The sequence below is a fragment of the Ochotona princeps genome, chromosome 8, assembly GCF_030435755.1.
Source record: "Ochotona princeps isolate mOchPri1 chromosome 8, mOchPri1.hap1, whole genome shotgun sequence".
In the NCBI taxonomy this organism is placed as follows: Eukaryota; Metazoa; Chordata; class Mammalia; order Lagomorpha; family Ochotonidae; genus Ochotona; species Ochotona princeps.
Window position 1 is genome coordinate 81,312,852 of NC_080839.1, and position 19,662 is coordinate 81,332,513.

The window sequence follows — 19,662 nt, forward strand, 5'->3', positions numbered from 1 at the left end:
TGTGTGCCCTACTCACCCTTTGGCGCTCTGCTGCCCCAACGCTCAACCCTGACCCCCCCCAGGCAACACCACAGGTGGCCAGCTGCAGCCCTGGGGATTAATGACCAAGGGTCCAGTACACACAGGGCCAGGTGCGAAGGCTCAGTGGCTAAATCCTCGCCTTGCAAGAGCCAGGATAATATAGGTACCGGTTCATGCCCCAGCTGCTCCAGGCACCATCTTGCTTCCTGCTTGTGGCCTGGGAAAGCAGTTGAGGACAGCCCAAAGCCTTGGGACCCTGCACCTACATGGGAGACCTAGAGGAAGCTCCTGGCTCCTGGCTTTGGATCAGCTCAGCTCTGGCCATTGCGGCCACTTGGGGAGTGAACCAGTGGACCAAGATCTTTCTCTTTGTATCTCCTCTCTGTATATCTGCCTAACAACAGCAACAATACAAAGAAATCGTTTTTTCAAAGCCCAGAAAACAAACACAAGAAGAGGAGGGCGAGTGCCCAGCCAAGCGGCCAGGGGCACCAGGACGAACCTGGGAGGGCTGGACTCCCAATTCCAGCCTTCCGTGGGGGGCTCAGGCGCTAGGGGCCAGGGGCCCTGCCATCTGCGTGGGCGACTCGATGGCGCTCTCCGCGCCTGGCATCGGGCTCTGTGGAACAGAAGCAAAAACGGGGCTTGTGCACGGAGAGGGGGATCTTAACGGAGTCTCAGTAGGCAGAAACCTAAAGCAGCACATCATTCTTTTAACCAGGAGTAAGTGCACACCCCGCCCGAACCAGGCTCCGCCCACAAGCCCCGCCCCCAGTCCCCGCCCCCTCAAGCACCTTTCTTGGCTGCGCCAGGCTCCGCCCTCTACAAGCTCCCCGCACGTGGCCGCCCCAGGCCCCGCCCTCGCCGTCATCTTTCCGCGCCGAGCCGGAAGTGTGGTCGCGGAGCGGTCCCCGGTGAGGCAGCAGGTGTCCCGGCGAGGATGCTGCCCGGTTCCCGGGCGTGAGTGATGCCCGGGCTCCTGTCTCTGGCCCACAGAGTCACCTGGGCCGCCGTGCGCCACGGCTGCCGCTGCTGCGGCCTCGGGATGTTCTATGCCGTCCGCAGGGGCCGGCGGACGGGGGTGTTCGCCAGCTGGTGAGAGCCGGTGCCCGGGGCTGGCTGGGCCGGCTGGGGAGGGTCCACGAGCGGGCGTGGACACTGGGGGCCCGAGGGTCGGCTGGCGGCTGGTCCCGGCCCCGGAGCGCAGGGGCGCAGGGGCCGCAGAGGCTGGAGCTGCGCGTGTTTTGCAGGGAGGAGTGCCGCGCCCAGGTGGACCGCTTTCCTGCCGCCAGGTTCAAGAAGTTCGCCACGGAGGATGCGGCGTGGGCGTTTGTCAGGAGCGCGGCGAGCCCCGAGGGTCCTGCAGGTCAGCAGCCGGGTAGGGGCCGCCGTGCGGGACTCTGGCTTCTTCGGGGCTGCTGCCAGCTAACGCGCCAGGGAAAGCAGCAGGAGACGGGCCCCTCCCTTTGGAGAGCTGGAAGAAGCTCCTGGGTCGGGTCTTCAGTCTGTGGCAGCTAATCGGGGAGTGAACCGCAGGATGCAAGAGCTCTCTCTTGGCCTCTAATTCTGCCTTCTGAACAGCAGCGAGGAAAGTGCAGTTCCTAGGCCCAGTGGCCGTGGTTCCAGCTGTGGAGGGCTGTGCTTAGCACCCGTAACGTCGTGCACCTGTGTGGCCTACCGCAGTGCTGCGCTGTGCGCGGGAAGTAGAGTTCTTCAACGTTGAGGGTTTCCCGAAGGGGACACGGGCATGTGGAAGTCAGAGGGCAGCATGGCTGCTTGTTCCAGCAGCATTTTTGGTTTTATGTTGATGAAAGCGCAGGGAGAAATGTTGATCCGGTGTGCTGGCCCACCCCATGATTTCCCTCGACATGAAGGGCTGGCTGGGCTGAATCCAGGAGCGTGGGGCTCGGCCAGGGCTCCCACCCTGGGGCCTGAGCCCTTCCCGGCTGGCCCGCAGGGTCCACGGGAGCAGAAAGCTGCTGGGAGAAGCTGGCCCGGACACCACCCGAGGTGCACGCACAGGACGTCTGCACCCCTGCCTGCTTGCTGTTGTTCTTGAGGCATTTTTTGCAAATAAAGCAAGAAGTGGTGTATTGAAAGAAAGCAGAAGTGGAATAAAAGCTCCTGGCAACATCAAGGGGGTTTCCGCTTTGAGGAAGCGTCTCACTCTCCTTGCAGGAAGCAGCCAGTGCACAGAACTTCACTCTGTCATTCCCTGTTTCTCCCTGTGACTCTTGGCTTTCCAATAGATGAATAAAATTCAGTGTAAACACCCTTTGATTTCTAAATGTTTATTTGTATTGGCAATGCGGGTTTCCATCCTCTGGTTCACTCCCCAGATGGCCTCAATGGCCAGAGCTGAGCTGATCTGGAGCCAGGAGCTTCTTCCGGGTCTCCCACGTGGGCACAGGCCCCCAAGGCTTTGGACCAACCTCTCGTTTGCCAGCTGCTTTAGGGAGCCGGGTGGAAAGTGGAGCAGCCAGACACGATTGGCACCCATATGAAGTGTTGGTGCCACAAGTGAAAGTTTTGCCTGCTGTGCCATCACGCTGGCCCCGAGTGAGGGTGAGGCTGCAGGATCGGACGTGCTGCTCTAAGTCATTCTCGGCTCCGCTGAGTGGAGCCTCTGGCTGCTCCCAGACCATGCTGAAGTCTTGCTGCAGAACCCCCGGCACGGCACACATCCACCCTGAGTTAAATGATTAGTAGTGCTGCCCCTGAGGAACCCAGTTGCCATGTGTTTCTGTTTCTGGAAACTGTACTGAAGCTGGACTTGTGTGCACTGCCTCGGCCTTTCTCCATGGCCTCAGATCAGAGCCCTTGAGGTGGCCTGCAGGGCCAGCAGGGCCAGCTGGAGTCCCTGGGATCGAGGCCCCCACCTCTCCTGCTAACATGGGGGAGACAGCAGGGACCAAGTACCTGGGGTCCTGCCCAGACGTGGGAGAGTGTGATGGAGCGCCTGGCTCCAGGCTTCAGCGGGCACCGGGGGACGGGCCAGCGGATGGACGAGGTTGGTTTCTCTGGCACTCTGCCAAATGAAAAATGCTAAGTCTTTTTTTTTTTTTTTTTTTAAAGATTTTTTTTTATTGTTATTAGAAAGCCTGATATACAGAGAGGAGGAGAGACAGAGAGGAAGATCTTCCATCCGATGTTTTACTCCCCAAGTGAGCCGCAACGGGCCAGTGCTGCGCCGATCCGATGCCGGGAACCAGGAACCTCTTCCAGGTCTCCCACACGGGTGCAGGGTCCCAAAACTTTGGGCCGTCCTCGACTGCTTTCCCAGGCCACAAGCAGGGAGCTGGATGGGAAGTGGAGCTGCCGGGATTAGAACCGGTGCCCATATGGGATCCCGGTGCGTTCAAGGTGAGGACTTTAGCCGCTAGGCCACGCCGCCAGGAAAAAATGCTAAGTCTTTAAGAAACTGGAGTACATCTAATTCCAGCGTTTAGGACAGACGGGGGCTGACAGAGGACACCACTGGTCCTCACTGATCTTTTTTTCTTTTCTTTTAAAGACTTGTTTATTTTTATTGGAAAGTCAGATATACAGAGATCAAGAGAGACAGAGAGGAAGATCTTCCGTCTGGTGATTCACTCCCCAAGTGACCGCAACTGCCGGTGCTGTGCCGATCTGAAGCCAGGATCCAGGAACCTCTTCCGGGTCTCCCACGTAGGTGCAGGGTCCCAAAGCTTTGGGCCGTCCTTGACTGCTCTTCCAAGCCACAAGCAGGGAGCTGGATGGGAAGCGGGGCTGCTGGGATTAGAACTGGTGCCCATGTGGGATCCAAGGTGAGGACTTTAGCCACTATGCTACCACGGTGGGCCTGACACCACTTCTCGTAAAAAAAATTTCATTCCAGGGGGCCAACACCATGGCTCGATTGTCTAATCCTCAGCCTGATAGCACCAGCATCCCATATGGGCACTGGTTTGTGTCCTAGCTGCTCTACTTCCCATCTAGTTCCCTGCTTGTGGCCTGGGAAAGTAGTAGAGGATGGCCCAAAGCCTTAGGGCTCTGCACCTGTGCGGGAGACCCGTAGGAAGCCCCTGGTTCTTGGCTTTAAATCAGCTCAGCTCTGGCCATTGCAACCAGCTGGGGATAAACCATTTTTTTTTAATTCTGAGGTGATGCTGTGGTGTAGTGGGTAAGCCACCACATGCAGTGTCAGCCTCCCATATGGATGCTGGTCTTGAGTCCTGGCTGCTCCTTTCCAGGGAGAACAGTGGAGACTGGCTGGAGTGCTTGGCCCCCACGCCCATGCCAGACCCAGCCCAACCTGGCTCCCATCTGGCCTGACCGACCGTGGCAGCCATGTGGGGAGGACACCGGCACATGGGGGCTCTGCCTCTGTTTCTCTCTCTCTTCCTTTCACATAAATAATTCTTTAATTTTTTTTTTCTTTTAGTTTTTCCTGAGAAAAAAATCCCCTTGATTTCCCCATGATTGCAACGGAGTGGAGAGCCTGTGGTGTCTGTCAGCGCCATCAGGTCCTGATTTCATTTGCAGCAGAAGGCCCGAGACGCGTAGACTGCAGGGTTCTGGCCTGGCCTGTCGGAGTCTGATGGCGTGTACCGAGTCCTCCCTCTTCCTGGCTGTGAGCGCAACCTGCTGCAGTCTGATGCAGTTTGTTGAGTAACTTCCGGAGTTCTCGGTCCTGCAGCATCCCAGGTGACGCTCACTGTTTCCAGCTCACTCGGCGACTCTTGTCTTTCAGGGCAGAAAGACAAAGCTGCAGAGGCATCGCTGGTGAGACCCGGCAAGCGGCCCCGGGAGCCGTCGGGGGAGGCTGAGGGTCTGGAGGGCACGGAGCCATGCGCGAAGCAGGCGAGACAGCCCTCGGAGGCCCCGTTGGTCAGCCCGGACACATTCTCTTACCTGGGTAAGCGCCAGCACGGCTGTGTGGGAGCGCTCCGGTTTCTGCCTGAGGAGTGCAGGGCGGCCGAGGGTTGGGTGTGCTGAGGAAGCAGCTGTGGGTTTGCAAGTACAACTGTCTTGTCTTTTGAAATGCTGGTAGTTTTTTTGGTAAGATTTATTTATTTATTTATTTATTTATTTATTTGAAAGATTTACAGAGAAAAAGATCTTCTGTCTGCTGGTTCACTCCCCAAGTGGCCGCAATGGCCAGAGCTGAGCTGATCCAGAGCCAGGAGCCAGGAGCTTCCTCCAGGTCTCCCATGTAGGTGCAGGGTCCCAAGGCTTTGGGCCATCCCTTCTTGCTCTCCCAGGCCACACGCAGGGAGCTGAATGGCAAGTGGAGCAGCTGGGACTAGAACCGGTGCCCATGTGGGATGCCGGCTCATGCAAGGCTAGGATTTTGGCACTAGGCTGTCATGCCGGGCCCGATGCTGGTGTTTCTTAAGCTCAGCGTGCTTCAGATCACTGAGGGAAAATGCAGAGACTTCAGTGTCAAGTAGCAGCTGTCCCTGACGGAGCTGGGTGCTGGTTTTGTTTCTATTTATCGTAAGAGGCAGAAGAGGAAGCCTGTGTGACTGGTTTGTGCCCCAGCTGCCCAGGAGCCGAGGCTCGTGCTGGGTCTCCCACTGCAGGGACCCGGCTGCTTGCTCGCTGCCTGCTCCTCCAGAGGCGCGTGAGCAGGAAGCTGGAGCTGTGGAGCGGAGCCAGGACGTAACCCACACAGCCCAGTGTGTGGGATGGGCTGTCCCAGGCAGTGGTTGCCGTTGGTTGGCTGCAGCATTGCGGAGCCTTTTCTACCCAGTGCGTGTGCGGCGTGAGAGTCGACTGTGTCCTGAGGCGCAAGGAGGCCGTGGACTCTCCCTCTGCCCTGTTCTGGGAGTCAGCTCTCCTCTTGTGTGACTGGCCCAGCTACAGGGGCAAGAGGTCACTCGTGGGTTGGTCGGTTCCCTCTGTAACTACTGTGCTCGCCAGGACTGCTCTGCTGAAGCCAGCCCGAACTCCAAGCGTGGGTCACAGGGTCCAAGGACTTAGGCCGTCTTTGCTTCTTCCCCAGGAGTGTTATCGGGAAGTGGCAGGTACTCCAGCCAGCACTCATGGGTGCTGATGGGTGACAGCTTAAGCACTGTGTCACCGCACCAGACCCATTTATGTGTTAGAGATTGTGAGGGGCAGCTGCCACATAATGCTGGCGTCCCATGTGGGCTCCACTGCTTTTTTCTTCTTAATAAAAATTTATTTTTTTTATTGCAAAGTCAGATATACAGAGAGAAGGAGAGACAGAGAGGAAGATCTTCCATCTACTGGTCCACTCCTCAAGTGGCCACAATGGCCGGAGCTGAGCCAATCCAAGCCAGGAGCCAGGAGCTTCTTCCGGGTCTTCTAAGTGGGTGCAGGGTCCCAAGGCTTTGGGCCGTCCTCGACTGCTTTCCCAGGTCACAAGCAGGGAACTGGATGGGAAGTGGAGCAGCTGGGATATGAACCGGTGCCCATATGGGATCCCTGCTCATGAAAGGCGAAGACTTTAGTTGCTAGGCTACTGCCCTGGGTGGGCTCCACTTCTGATCTAGTGGTAGCTTTCAGATAGATAGAGTAGATCTTTTTTAAAAAAAAAGAAGAAGAAAAAAATCCATTCTGTAACTTAAAGGGAAACAGTAGAAAATGTTGGTGAATCTGTTTGTCTTGCCTCTGAGTGTGTCAAAAGACTAGACAAGTCCCCTCGATGTGGTTAATTACTGGTAGGAAGCACAACAGATTAGCCATCTTAGTGGTGCTAAATCCCAGGGCCCCAGACACAGCATCAGATGCTTCTCGGGGCTGGACGGGAGCTGGGGTCATGGCTGCGGGGTGAGTCCCTCTGCGCTTTGGAGGAGCATGGCCGTCCTCTGCCTGCCCCCTCCTGTGCCTTTGGTCTGCATTGTGGACGGGTGCTTGCTGCTGGGCTCTGGGGGCTTCATGCGCCTGCTCTGTGCAGCTTGGGGATGTGGCGCTGGCGTGGGCTGTAAGCAGCGGGTCTCCCTGTTTTAGCGAGGGCGAGCTGGCTTTGACGAGCCTGGCATCTGGCAGTAGGCCAGGCATTGCCGGCTGGTTCCTGGCAGGAAATATTACCAGGAAGCTGGCCTCATGGCTCCACACGCTGAATCCGCTTCAGGTGTAGCTGAGGTGAATTTTAGCGACTGGTGACACGAGCCCCACTGCCCTCCCTGTCCCCTCTCCCAGGAGAATTTGTCGTCGTCTACACCGATGGCTGCTGCTCCAGCAACGGGCGGAGGCGGGCACGAGCAGGGATTGGTGTTTACTGGGGGCCAGGACATCCTTTGTAAGTAGAGAGAAAGCTAAGGTTTGTACATGAGACAAAGTGAAACAAAACGCCCTTTTTAAAATTTGCATTTATTTGGAATGCAGGGTTACACAGAGAGAAAGATCTTCCATTTGCTGGTACACGCCCTTGCCTGGCTGCAGCTGCCAGAGCTGGGCCAACCTTGGGGGTCTCTTACGTGGGTGCAGGGGCCCAAGCCCGTGGGCGACCGTCTGCTGCTGTTGCAGCCGCACCACCAGAGAGCTGGATGGGAGTGAGGCAGCCGGACTTGAACTGGTGCCGTGTGGGATGCCTGTGCCTCCATGGCAGCTTCCTGTACTGTGCCACAGTACCGACTCGGGGAAACCTTCGTCTGATTTTATTGGCAAGGTACTGAGTCAGACACTGCAGGTCTGCCGTCCACTGGTTCATTCCCCAGAAGGGCACAACGGCCGGGGCTCCAGGGCTGGCAGGGGCTGTGCTGTTGGAGCCATCGCCTGCTGCACGTGGGCAGGAAGGGGAAGCAGTGCTGTGCCAGTCACCTGCCCAGAAAAGACGATTTTTTTTTAAAAGAAAGATGTATACATTTGAAAGGCAGAGTGACAGAGCAAGGGAGGGATGCTTAGGGAGGGGGTCTTCCATCTGTTGGTTCATTTTCCGGGTGGCTGCGACAGTTGGCTGGGCCAGGCCAAGCCAGCAGCCAGGAACGGCAGCCGTGTCCCCCCGTGGGTGGTGGGCCCTGGCACTCTGGTCGTCCTCCACTGCCTTCCTCTGCGTTAGGAGGGCAGCAGGGACTGAGCCCTGCACCCATCTGGGGTGCTTGCATGGCAGGAGGCGGCTTGCTGGTTTCCCTGAAAGCTGCGCTTCTCAGCTCTGCAGGCACAGCGGCTGTTTGGACAGTCGGCCCGGCACTCAGCTCTGGCCAGGCCAGTGGAGCGCAGCTTGGAGCTGTGTCGGTGCTGAGCGGCTCTGCTCTCGGCCTTGACTTCCTAGCCCTGATTTTAAGTCTGACTCACTGACAGGCTCTCACTGCAGGACCCAAGGGTTCTGGGTGCCCTGGGGATGCAGGGACCTGTCCCCGCCAAGATCAGGAGCTTAGAGGTCACCCTGGCTCTGAGAGGGTGTCCGGTGCCTGTGGGTGACGGAGCTTGGGCAGCAGCTGATGCTCGTGGCCGCTCTGCCCCTGGGAACTTGCCACTGCGCGGCTGAGTTTGCAGCGGACAGAGTGCCTGCAGCCACGGCGTGCTCCCTCCAGGTCGGGGCAGATGCTGATGGGTCAGCTTGATGCTTCAGTGTCCCTGCTGGTGACAGTCGTGGCAGGAGGAGGAGGACACAGCCTGTCCCGTGTCCATCAGGCTGCTGCCAGCGCCGTGGCCCCACTCCTTGCTGCGGTGCCCGCCTGCTCTGCTGCTGCTGCCGGGTGCTTCTGCGTTAACCTTCCCTCAGTATTAAAGAAAGTCTTCCATTTGCTGGTTGATTTCCCGATGGCCCCAGAGGCCAGGCTTGGCCCAGCTGAAGCCAGGAGCAGCAGTTCAATCAGGACCCCTGTGGGCACAGGGCTCAAGTGCTCGGGCCACCCTGCGGGACAGAAACCAGTGCTTCTACGGGATGCTGGTGTTGAAGTAGCTCATTGTGCACATCACATGCCGTGGAGACGCTGTGTGTGTTTTATATTTCACATAAGATATATACTGTATTATCCATTAACAGTAAAATAGAAGTTGGACCTGGCACAGTGGCCTAGCAGCTAAAGTCCTCACCTTGAATACGCCAGGATCCCATATGGGCCCCACTTCTCATCCAGCTCCCTTCCTGTGGCCTGGGAAAGCAGTCGAGGATGGCCCAAAGCCTTGAAACCCTGCACCCACGTGGGAGGCCCAGAAGAGGCTTCTGGCTCTTGGCTTCAGATCAGCTCAGCTCCAGCTGTTGCGGCTACTTGGGACAGAAGTTCTTCCTGTCTGCCTCTCCTCCTCTCTGAATATCTGCATTTCCAATATAAATAAATTTTAACAAAAAAAATAAATTAAAATAGAAGTCACCAAGAGGATTAACTTTATAATTGTGTTTTCTTTTGCATTTTTGGAGACAGAAACCTCAGCGTTAGACTTCCTGGGCGACAGACGAACCAAAGAGCCGAGGTCCAGGTAAGTTGTCGGATGTACCAGACATTCTCCTGAGCCGCAGCCGCGAGCCTGGCAGCCTGTCACCCCGGCTGTCTGTGAGCTTCCATGTCCAGAACAAACTCAGGGTTAGCGACATTCTGAAAGTCTGGGATTCTCAGCCAAGGAAATGAACGCACATGTTTCGCAAGAACACATTCAAATGGCTAATAGACATAGGAAAAAATGCTCAGGCTCCCTGCCGTCAGGGAGATACAAATGGAAGCCACTGAGGTTCCACCTAACTCCAGTGAGACTGGCCCACATTCAGAACTGTACTAACAACACCTGCTGGCTAGTACAACCACTGTGGAAATCAGTATGGAGAGTGCTTAGAGAATTGCAACTAAACCTGCCTTATGACCCAGCTATCCCGCTCCTAGGAACATATCCAAAGGAAATGAAAACTGCATTTGAGAAGGGGATCTGTAACCCTACAATCTACAATAGCAAAGACATGGAAACAATTCAGCCGCCTTTCCAAAGAGGAGTGGTTAAAGAAACTGTGGTACAGCTACTCCATGGAATACTACTCAGCCATTAAAAAGAATGAAATTATACCATTTGCAACTAGGTGGTCCCAACTAGAGACCATTATGCTCAGTGAAATAAGTCTATACCTAAAGGACAAATACCATATATTTTCTGTGGTATAAGGCAGCCCTCATGCAAACCATAAGCTCAGTAGCCCTTTGAATACTGTTTTTGCTACAGCTTATAGGTTAGGAGATTTTTATTTTAATTTCTTCAAAAGTTTCTTTTCTCTTAATAAATTCTTCACTGACTCATAGATCACACAGTGTCAGGTTTTTTTCTTTTCTTTTTCATTTCTTCAGCAACACATTGGTCATTCAGTAGCAGGTTATTTGACGTTGTGGTGTTATAAATTTTTTTAGCTTTATTCCTGTTGATTTTGTTTTATGGCTTCTCAGTAAGGGAATGCATAATAACTGTGTAATATGATGCAGTGCAGTATCCAAAGCAGAGGCGGACTCCCAGTGAAGCTGTTGGGTTTATCTTGACCATAGGATGCTGGACTGTCATTGTCTGTAACCACAATGTCAGGACACACTTAGCAGAATGATGGACTTCTGACTGCTTATGAAGAGCTATACTGTAGTAATAATATGGGGGAAATCCCAGAGCCTATGGAATTGTATCATAAAATTAAAAATAAAATAGAAGGGGAAAAGTAAAGATAGGAATTTTCTGGAAAAGTTCTGAAAACTCATGAACAGAAGTATGTCAGGCATTGTTGCATAAACGTTGGTCATTTTGCACGGCCGTGTCCGGCTCGGCGCGCTCTGACGTCTCCCGTGCTTTCCCAAGGCAGCCTGCAGAGCCATTGAACAGGCCAGGGCTCAGCGCATCCACAAGCTGGTCCTTTATACGGACAGCATGTTCACTATAAATGGTAAGCTTCCACCGTGTGCTTTCGGTTTATCTAGTTTGATTGGGTCACCTGCCAGCTGGCTGTAGTGGGCAGCACTGGGCCAGCTGAGCCAGGACACGGCAGCTTTATCTGGGCCCTCCCGTGGGTGACAGACTCCTAAGCACTTGGGCCATCTGCTCTTTTCCCGTGGGGAGGGGAGTCAGGATTCAAGCTGGCGCCCGCATGAGATGCTGGTGACGCGGGGTGCTGATGGCCCCGCCCACTGCCCCAGTACAGGCCCCACACGTTCTGTTTTGTGTATTTTTCTGATATCTGAAGAGAAGTGGGTGTGTTTCTGGGTAGGAGGGAGTGTAAGGGGCAGGACGCAGGTGGTAGCAAGATGCTGTTTGGGAGAGGATCTGGGGCCCCTGTGCCGCTCTGCTGCGTAGCACACGGGTGTGTGTTTGCCACATACACCCGCACACGCGTGAGGTGCACACGGCTCTGAGCTTAGGCTCCTTGGGTTTGCACACTGGTGAGGAACAGAGTTCCCGTGGGCTGTGGCTTCTGTGGGCTGTTTCAGAGCACGTGAGGGGCTGCTGAAGAGACCAGAAGGCTTCCCCTCCAGAGGCAGGCACCGCTTTGGCTTGGAGTCATGGGTTAGGTTCAGAGGGAAGGGACAAGATGAGGCCAAGAGCATCGCCATGCTGGCCTACCGGGGCTGTAAGGAGCCCGGGTTCGGGGCGTGAGAGGCAGACAGGGAGGCAGGCAGGGCGGCGCCCAGGCTGGCGGATGAGTGGGTTTGCGTCCTCAGGCATCACCAGCTGGGTTGAGGGCTGGAAGAAGAATGGCTGGAGGACCAGCGCTGGGAAGGAGGTCACCAACAAGGAGGACTTCATGCAGCTCGAGAGGCTCACGCGGGGCATGGACATCCGGTGGGTGAGTCTCATGTCTGCCCTGTGTCTGGCCCTTGCAAGCTGACGGTCTGATTGACTAGATGTGCGTGGGCTGTGCTCAGGGCTCCGTGACTCATCAGCAGTTTCTGTGACATAGGTCACAATGCACATGGAAGCTTCTGGGGTTCCCTGAGCACCGTGTGGGGCGTGCTGGTCTCGGGCAGAGTGGGGCGAGGTGCAGGACGCGCTGTGGCTGAGGGCTGTGACTGCTGTGCGCTTCAACCCTGCTAGAGTGACCTGGGAGTCCGCCTGTCTGTTTGGTGGGAATTGGTTGTTATGATGGGTTTGGTACACAGAGCAGTAATACAGTTATAAGAGATGGCAAGGCGGTGAGCCGACCTCGTGGTCTCCGCCTACCTTGCGCTCTGCTCCCCGTGAGTCTGGGGACACTGGGGCCACCTGGGTGTAAATGTGCACTCACTCCTGCTTGCACGCATGTGCTCTGCCTGGGAAGCTGACCGTGTCCCCTTTTTAAAGTGGAGTCAAAGCCATAAGAATGTAAAATCCAATTTGTGGAGAAATAAAGTAAAATTTATTTTAATTTTTAAAGATTTATTTTTTAATAGAAAGAGTTACAGAGAGGAGGAGAGACAGAGAGGAAGGTCTTCCAGCCACTGACTCATTCCCCAAGCGACCGCAATGGCCAGAGCTGAGCTGATCCAAAGCCAGGAGCCAGGGGCTTGCTCTGAGTCTCCCAAGCGGGTGCAGGGTTTCAAGGCTCTGGGCCGTCCTCTGCTGCCTTCCCAGGGCACAGGCAGGGAGCTGGATGGGAAGCGGAGCAGCTGGGACATGAACCAGTGCCCCTATAGGATGCTGGCGCTTGCAGGCTGAGGATTAGATAACTGAGCCAGGAAATCCATCAGGGTCTCCCACATGGGTGGCCCACGTGGGATCCTGGCACGTACAAGGCAAGGACTTCAGCCACTAGGCTACCACACCAGGCCCAAAATAAAGTAGAATTTAAACAGCCTTGTTGCATAAGTGCATAAGGATGCGTGCACATACACACTGGGCTCAGGTCAGGGTGCTTTGGGGATTTTAATCAGGGACAGGGTAGTGAGGTGTAGCTTATGGAAAATTCAGAAAGAATAAAAAGAAACTTTGCTTTCACAGATGCATGTTCCTGGTCACTCGGGATTCACAGGCAATGAAGAAGCTGACAGGCTGGCTCGGGAGGGAGCTAAGCAGCCTGAAGATGGAGTCATTTAGAACCCGGGGCAGCCCAGCACGGCTGGGAGTGCTTGGACCCCTGGGGTGGGCTGCCTCTGCGGGATGCTGCTGTGGGCTGGCGGGGGCGGGGGCGCGGTGGGGCCGCTGCAGCCTCGTTACAGGTGTAATAAACTAATGGTGAGATCCGAGACACTGCCCTTCCGCCGATTGGGCTCACGCTGTTCTCGTTGGTTTTGTTGCAGTCTGGCCCAGAATCTTGGGCCTTGATTTCTCTAAGGAATAATGTAAAACATGGGTTAAAGATTGAGACGAGAAACCCGGAAGTGTCCAGAAGAGCTGGTGTCAGTCGACACAGATGACTGGAGTGTGCGCTGGAGGAAGTCGCAGCTGCTGGGGTCCCAGCTCTGCAGGGGGAGCGTGAGCCGGGCCTTAGCCCATGCAGGGGCAGAAGCTGCGCACAGAGGAGTGGCTGCTGGGCCCTTACAGAGAAATGCAGAAATACCTCTTCCACATCATGCCACCTTTGTGACAGCGGCTCACTTCGCAGCTGCTCCACTTCCCAGCCAGCTTCCTGCCAGCGCGCCTGCGACAGCGGCAAAGATGCCAAGGCCTTGAGCCGCTGCCATCCTCGGAGACCAGGATGGAGGTCTTGGCCCTGGGCTGCAGAGCCTGGCCATCCCGGCTGTAGCCTGGCTGCTGTGGGCACTGCGGAAGGAGCCAGTGGGCACAAGATCTCTCACTCTGCTCTCTTTTTTTTAATGATTTGTTCATTGTTATTTGAAATGCATATTTACAGAGGAGACAAAGAGGCCCTCTGTCCACTGGTTCACTCCCCAAATGGCCACAGTGGTCAGGGCAGAACTGACCCACAGCCAGAAGCCTCCTCCAGGCTTCCCACATGGGTACAGGGTCCCATGGACTGGGGCCACCCTCTGTTACTTTCCCAAGCCGCAAACAGGGAGCTGGATAGGAAGTGGAGCAGCTGGGACACAAACCAGCGCCCATGTGGGATCTCAGTGCGCTGGGCGTGCCCTGTGCGTGCACACAGACCATCCCAGCAGTGCCCTGGGCCCGCCTTGTGCCTGCACACGCACAGACCACCCAGCAGTGCCCTGGGCCCGCCTTGTTCCGCTGTTGCTGCAGGAGTCAGCTGCTTCTCCCAGGAGTGTTCCCACAGAGGGTGTGTCTGAGTCACGTATGAGGAAGGGGCTTCCCACCCCCTGGGGCAGGTGGTTGTGGGAGTCAGTGTCGTAGCCTCTGTCCCCAGAGAAACCTTGTCTCTGGTTCCCCCAAGAGGCAGGGCTGACAGGGTAGGCACAGGGGTGTCTGAAGGTCAAGGTGTCAGGGTGTGGCCGCTGAGAAGTCCCAGGACGGGTTGCCACAGCCTGCAACACACTCGGGTTGGGAGGTGTCTGTCCAGGCCGCAGGACTTGGGTGCTGCCCCCGAGGGAGAGCCAGGAGTTACTGGACGTGCCTCGGGCCAGGTGCCTCTTCCCTACGTTCCTTGCTGTGGTTTCAGCCTCGCCCCAAGGTTCAGGGGCTGGAAACAACCCCAAACTGCCCTGTAGGGTTGGGCCTCTGAGGAGTAGCTGGGATTGGAACCTCCTTGCGTCACTGAGGTGGCCGACCCAACGCCACACTCTCGGGCGAAGCAGGGACAGGAACAGTGCCTGTGTCACTGTCCTGCAGCGATGGACTTGGTGCGCAGAGCCGATAATAACACGTGGACTCTGACTGATGGTCAAAGTCGAAGTTTATTAGTGGCACCAGACTATACACTGAGGGTCATGTGGGATAAGGGAGGAGGTACTGAGCTTAGCAACAAAACCCATCAACTGTTTCTATGCTTTTGTTTGGAACTTTTGTATATTCCACCTGCTGCTCTTATACACATGCTGTCCACTGAACTGTTCCCATACAAATGATATCCAATCAGGTATACAAAAGGTAGCCATTCGGTTGTTCTCATGCAAACATTGCCCAATCAACTGTAATCCTGTGCTCGATGACCTAGGGTCACGATGTCCTCCTACACCTGTGTGCCAGCGTCCTGTTCCCGTGGCAGGAAGCAGGCTGAGACAAGCCTTTGCACTCCTCAGGACAAGTGTCCTCCAAGGTTTTGGCCTCAAGGCCTTATGCCAGTCGTGCCTATGATCTTGACTCTGGTGCCCAGCAGGTCCTGGCATCTGCTGCTGGCTCCCCCTCCGTCAGCCCAGAGTGCCTGGTTCTGTTTGAATGACACCAATCACCCTCTTAGTGTCATGATGTCATTACATTAAAGAGCTGACACTCTGGGCCCCACCGGCCTGGATCACAAAGCCCAGGAGGTCACGCATCTCTACAAAGTACACTTGACACTTGGCCTTGTCCTGAGGATTCTTCCAGAAACTCAAGATTCTGAGTAAAAGGTACCACCTTCATGCAGCCCGTGGACTGACGGGGCCGCGCTGCCACCGTCAGTTCCCTGGAGAGAGCGGTGCTGCAGCCTGGGACACCCTCGTCCCGTCAGAGACCTGCCACCAGCTGCACTGCTGGCTCTGGCCGTGTGGGAAGTGCTGGAAGGTCGGAGCAGCTCTGTGTCTGCTGTGCTGTCACTCCTGCAAATAAAATAAATCTTCAAAAAACACCAATTCCCTGGAAAACAGGATATTGTTAACCAGTCAAGGGCAGTTGAAGTCATGGCGGACCAATCAGCCTGAACTGGGAAGGCGCCTGTTGGCCCTCTGGGCCCGCAGCCCCAAGCCCCCCAGGGAGCCCACAGCTGAGAGAGCCAACCTGGCCCTGCACTCGGGCACTTGGGAAATTAATACTCACTGTCTTCTACCAGCAACAGGTGGCGGGCTCCACCAGTCTGCCAAGATGTTGGACAGGAACCCGTGTGTGGGGGCTGCTAGCCCCCTACAGAAGGAGGATGAGATGGGGCAGCTCACTCTGGAATCGAAGTTTGCGCTTCATCGTGGGAGCATGAGGTCCAGGACGGGCGGACGTGCTGTGAATAAACCTGCGTCTTCCTCCCGGGAGGAAGGAGCTGGAGGCGTGCGTGCGTCTTCCTCCCGGGCTCCAGCTGGCCCAGCTGGAGTCGTAACTGCCTAACTTCCCCTTAAGTTGTGAATAATATTCTCAAGGTGTCTCTCTTGATTGGAAGGCCACGTCAAAGACAGAAAATGTTCTATCTGCTGGTTTATTATCCGGTGGCCACAAGAGCTTTTCCAGGTGTTTTAGCAGGGAGCTGGATTGGAAGTTGGGCATGACCTGACATTCATAAGGGAATGCTGGCACTGTGGGCAGTGGCTTAACCCACTGTACCATAGTACTGCAGCACTTCCACCCCTCCCCCCAAGTAATGTAGGAGAGCCATTGAGTCTATACATTTTTTTTAAGATTTTTTTTAATTCCGAAGTCAGATATATACAGAGAGCAGGAGAGACAGAAAGGAAGATCTTCCATCTGATGATTCACTCCCCAAGTGCCCACAATGGCCAGTGCTGCGCCGATCCGAAACCAAGAGCCAGGAGCTCTTCCGGACATTCCACACGGGTGCAGGGTCTCAAGGCCTGGGCCGTCCTCGGCTGCTTTCCCAGGCCACAGATGGAGCTGGATGGGAAGTGGGGCTGCCGGGATATGAACCAGTGCCCATGTGGGATTCTGGCGCGTTCAAGGCAAGGCGAGGACTTCAGCCGCTAGGCCCCCATGCCAGGCCGCCTCCCCCTTTTTAAAGATTTATTTTTATTGGAAAGGCAGATACACATAGAGGAAGATCTTCCATCTGCTGATTCACTCCCCAAGTGGCCACAACAGCCGGAGCTGAGCTGATCCAAACCCAGGGGTTTCCTCCAGGTCTCCCATGTGGGTGCAAGGTCCCAAGGCTTTGGGCCGTCCTCACTGCTTTTCCTGGCCACAGGCAGGGAGCTTGAAAGGAAGTGGAGCAGGTAGGACACAAACTGGCACCCACACGGGATTCTGGCATGTGCAAGGTGGGACCGCAGCCATTTGGCTACCGTGCCAGGTCTGATTTTACACATTTTCTAGTGGATTTTGCCAGGTGTCCCTGGCTTATAGGACATGGGACAGCCTAGGGTTTGTGGTGGCGCTGGTCCCAGTAACCCCACACTTCTCTGGGGTTGGCCCCAGTTCCCAGCACACTAAAGGCAGGCTCCTCCCGAGGGCCTCCTGCAGCACTTCCAGCATCACTCGCCCATCTTCCCACGCCCAGGCAGCCCCTGGTGGTTCCTTGGCAAAGACGCTTTGGCTCTTACCAGCAGTGTATGGGACACCTGGGTTTGCCCTGGCACTGCGGGAGCCCCGAGGGCCCAGGGCTGGGAGCAGTCCTGCCTTCACTGCTGTTGTCTGTTGTCGCTGAAGATGCTTGCAGGCAAGAGACCCTGGCTCCTGGGCGTCAGCCTGGCATGCCTGCTGTCGTCTGGCCCCTGCTGGGCTGGCCACGGTGTGCCTGCCTGGCCATGCAGCTGGCTGGTTCAGGCTCTGGGGCCTGCGCTGCACTGCTCCCAGAGCAGCCCGACACATTGGTCCGCCTGGGCCACATGTCCGCATGCTACACAGAAGGGCCCCTTTCCTTGGATCACAAGCAAACGGAGTTTTAGAGCTTCTGGTAGCTGCTTTCTGACATGCGACACAAAGCTCCTTGGTGCAGGTGGGAATTCAGCTAGGGTTGGAGGGGCCGGGGGGGGGGGGTGCCGGTCATGGATATGGGGCAGGAGCAGAAACACACACACACACAGGCATTAACCTTTCTGAGTATTCTCATGCTTGAAGTGAACTCTGCTCTAATCTTCCTGTTAAGTGAGCCAGGAGGGGTTTGTTTCAATTGCTTCAGTGAGTGGACTTCGTCAGGCGCAGCGTGAAATACCCTGAGCGATACAGACGACACCTGCGGTGCCCCTGGCACAGGGATGTGTGATGTGAGCAAAGCGTGGCAAGGCTGGCAGGATGCCATGGCTGCTGCGGCTGCCTCGGTGCGGGGCCCACCCTCGGCGGCCAGAGCTGGAGCCCTCAGGACAGACCACCGGTGTCCTCCCACATGCGGCGAGACAGAAGCAGGCTGAGTGCCCTCAGAGGGCCCGTGGTAGCACAAGCAGAGCTGGGCAGTGCTGTCTTGGCACGCGGGCACCTCCTCTTGCTGCTCCGACAGGACACATGTTCGTGCCTGCGGCTCTGGTGGCCCAGGCTGCCAGCTCCCCTCCTGTAATGCAGCCCCCTGGAACCTGCATGAGAACGCTGAGGCTGGCAGAGGCTCCTGCACCACGCTGCGCTATCTCCCGCTGCAGCCAGGAACCTGGGACAGGCCGTGCACTCGCCTGCCCGCCTCGGGCAGCCGCAATGGCCGTTAGCAGGAGCCTCGGCCCGCTGCCCACCTCGGCCTGCTGCCCGCCTCCGGGGCCCGCTGCCCGCCTCCGCTGCCCGCAGCCACAGAACAGCTGTGCCTTCGGTGCTTCCTACACCAGCACCTGTTCTGGCCTTGGTTCTGTAGAGATGCGAACTCAGGCCCTTTACTGAGAACACTCACCATCCTCAGAGCCGTGCCCTTGGGACAGGGTCCCGGGCAGGGCCGGCCTTCCAGAACTCTGCCAGGGTCAGGGGGCTGGAGGGGAAGCTGTTTGCACAGGTCACAGCTGCCAAGACCATCTGTGCCTCAGAACATCGCAGCAGACGCCCCCGAGGGTGCCACTCTGCTGATAAATTCTGGCCATGAAATGAGTTTCTGGACTGCTGCCGGCTGTTCTGGGAGGAATAGTTCAAGTTCAAAAGATTGCCCTTCAAAAGAGGGCTTCTGTGGGCCAGCCACGTGCACAGGAACACAGTGGGAGCCACTCCCGTCTGAGCATGGAGCACACAGGGCAGGACGCTCACCATGTCCCTTCCCGTCTCCAGGGGCAGGCCCTCTGTGGCCGCAGGAACTCACAGTTCCTGCCCTGCTGCGTCAACAGTGACGCCTTTGGTTGGTGGGGTCCCAACCGCGGTGTGCTCACTTCCCGGCCAGTGGCCTCCCACGTGGGGCTGGGTCCAGCTGTGGAGACAGCCCCCAATACAACCCTGCACCACTGACCCTGAGCCCCCAAGCATCCAGCAGATGTCAGCCCTGCTCGGGCCAGGCTTCCTGAAGGACCTCAAGTTCAGTGTGTGGGAAGGAGGAGGGGCCCAGAGTGCAAAGACACAGCAAGGCCCTGGTGTGGACAGCGGAGAACCAGCTGGGAGCGGTCAGGGCCGGGTGACCGGAAGTTAGTCGTGGGCTTCCGGCACAACAGTCAGGTTGCAGCTGGGGCAGCTGGCATTGAGGCAGAGCAGGTTAAGCTGCTACCAGCATACCACGGGGTGCTGGCTCCAGTCCTGGCCACTCCACTCTATCCAGCTCCCTGCTGACGCACCTGGGACAGCAGCGGCCCCTGCTCCTGCATGGGAGACTCAGAGTTCCCTCCTGGCTTTGGTCTGGCGCAGTCCCGGCTGTAACGGCCGGTGGAGACTAAAGCACAAGATGGGTCTAGTGCAACCTCTAAAAACAAGACATTGGCTGGGCTGCCTGTATCCTGGGCTTGCATTCAGCTTCCTGCCAACTGTGTACACAAGAGGCAGTGCTGCCACTCAAGGACTTGCCCTCGCATGGAGGAGACCCCAAGGGCGCGCGGGGCTCCTGGCTCTGACTGCCCACCCCCAGCATTTGAGGGGTAACTCGGGATATCCAAGCTCTCTCTCTAACAAATGGCGGGTGGCAAAGCTGAGGTGCGGTTTGCTCTAAAGGTCATTCGGTCTCTCTGTGGA

General features: G+C 56.5%; 2 protein-coding genes across 4 annotated transcripts in view; one reads left to right on the top strand and one right to left on the bottom strand.

The window, feature by feature from the left end:
• COLEC11 (collectin subfamily member 11) overlaps positions 1-19,662 on the bottom strand; it is a 98,538-nt gene that overhangs the window by 54,620 nt on the left and 24,256 nt on the right. The gene's annotated exons all lie outside the window — the stretch shown is intronic.
• RNASEH1 (ribonuclease H1) lies at positions 989-12,927 on the top strand. Its single transcript, NM_001286019.1, is given in 8 exon segments — positions 989-1,116; positions 1,272-1,387; positions 4,736-4,900; positions 7,153-7,252; positions 9,321-9,375; positions 10,720-10,804; positions 11,577-11,701; positions 12,832-12,927. Coding segments are annotated over 8 exon segments (870 nt in total).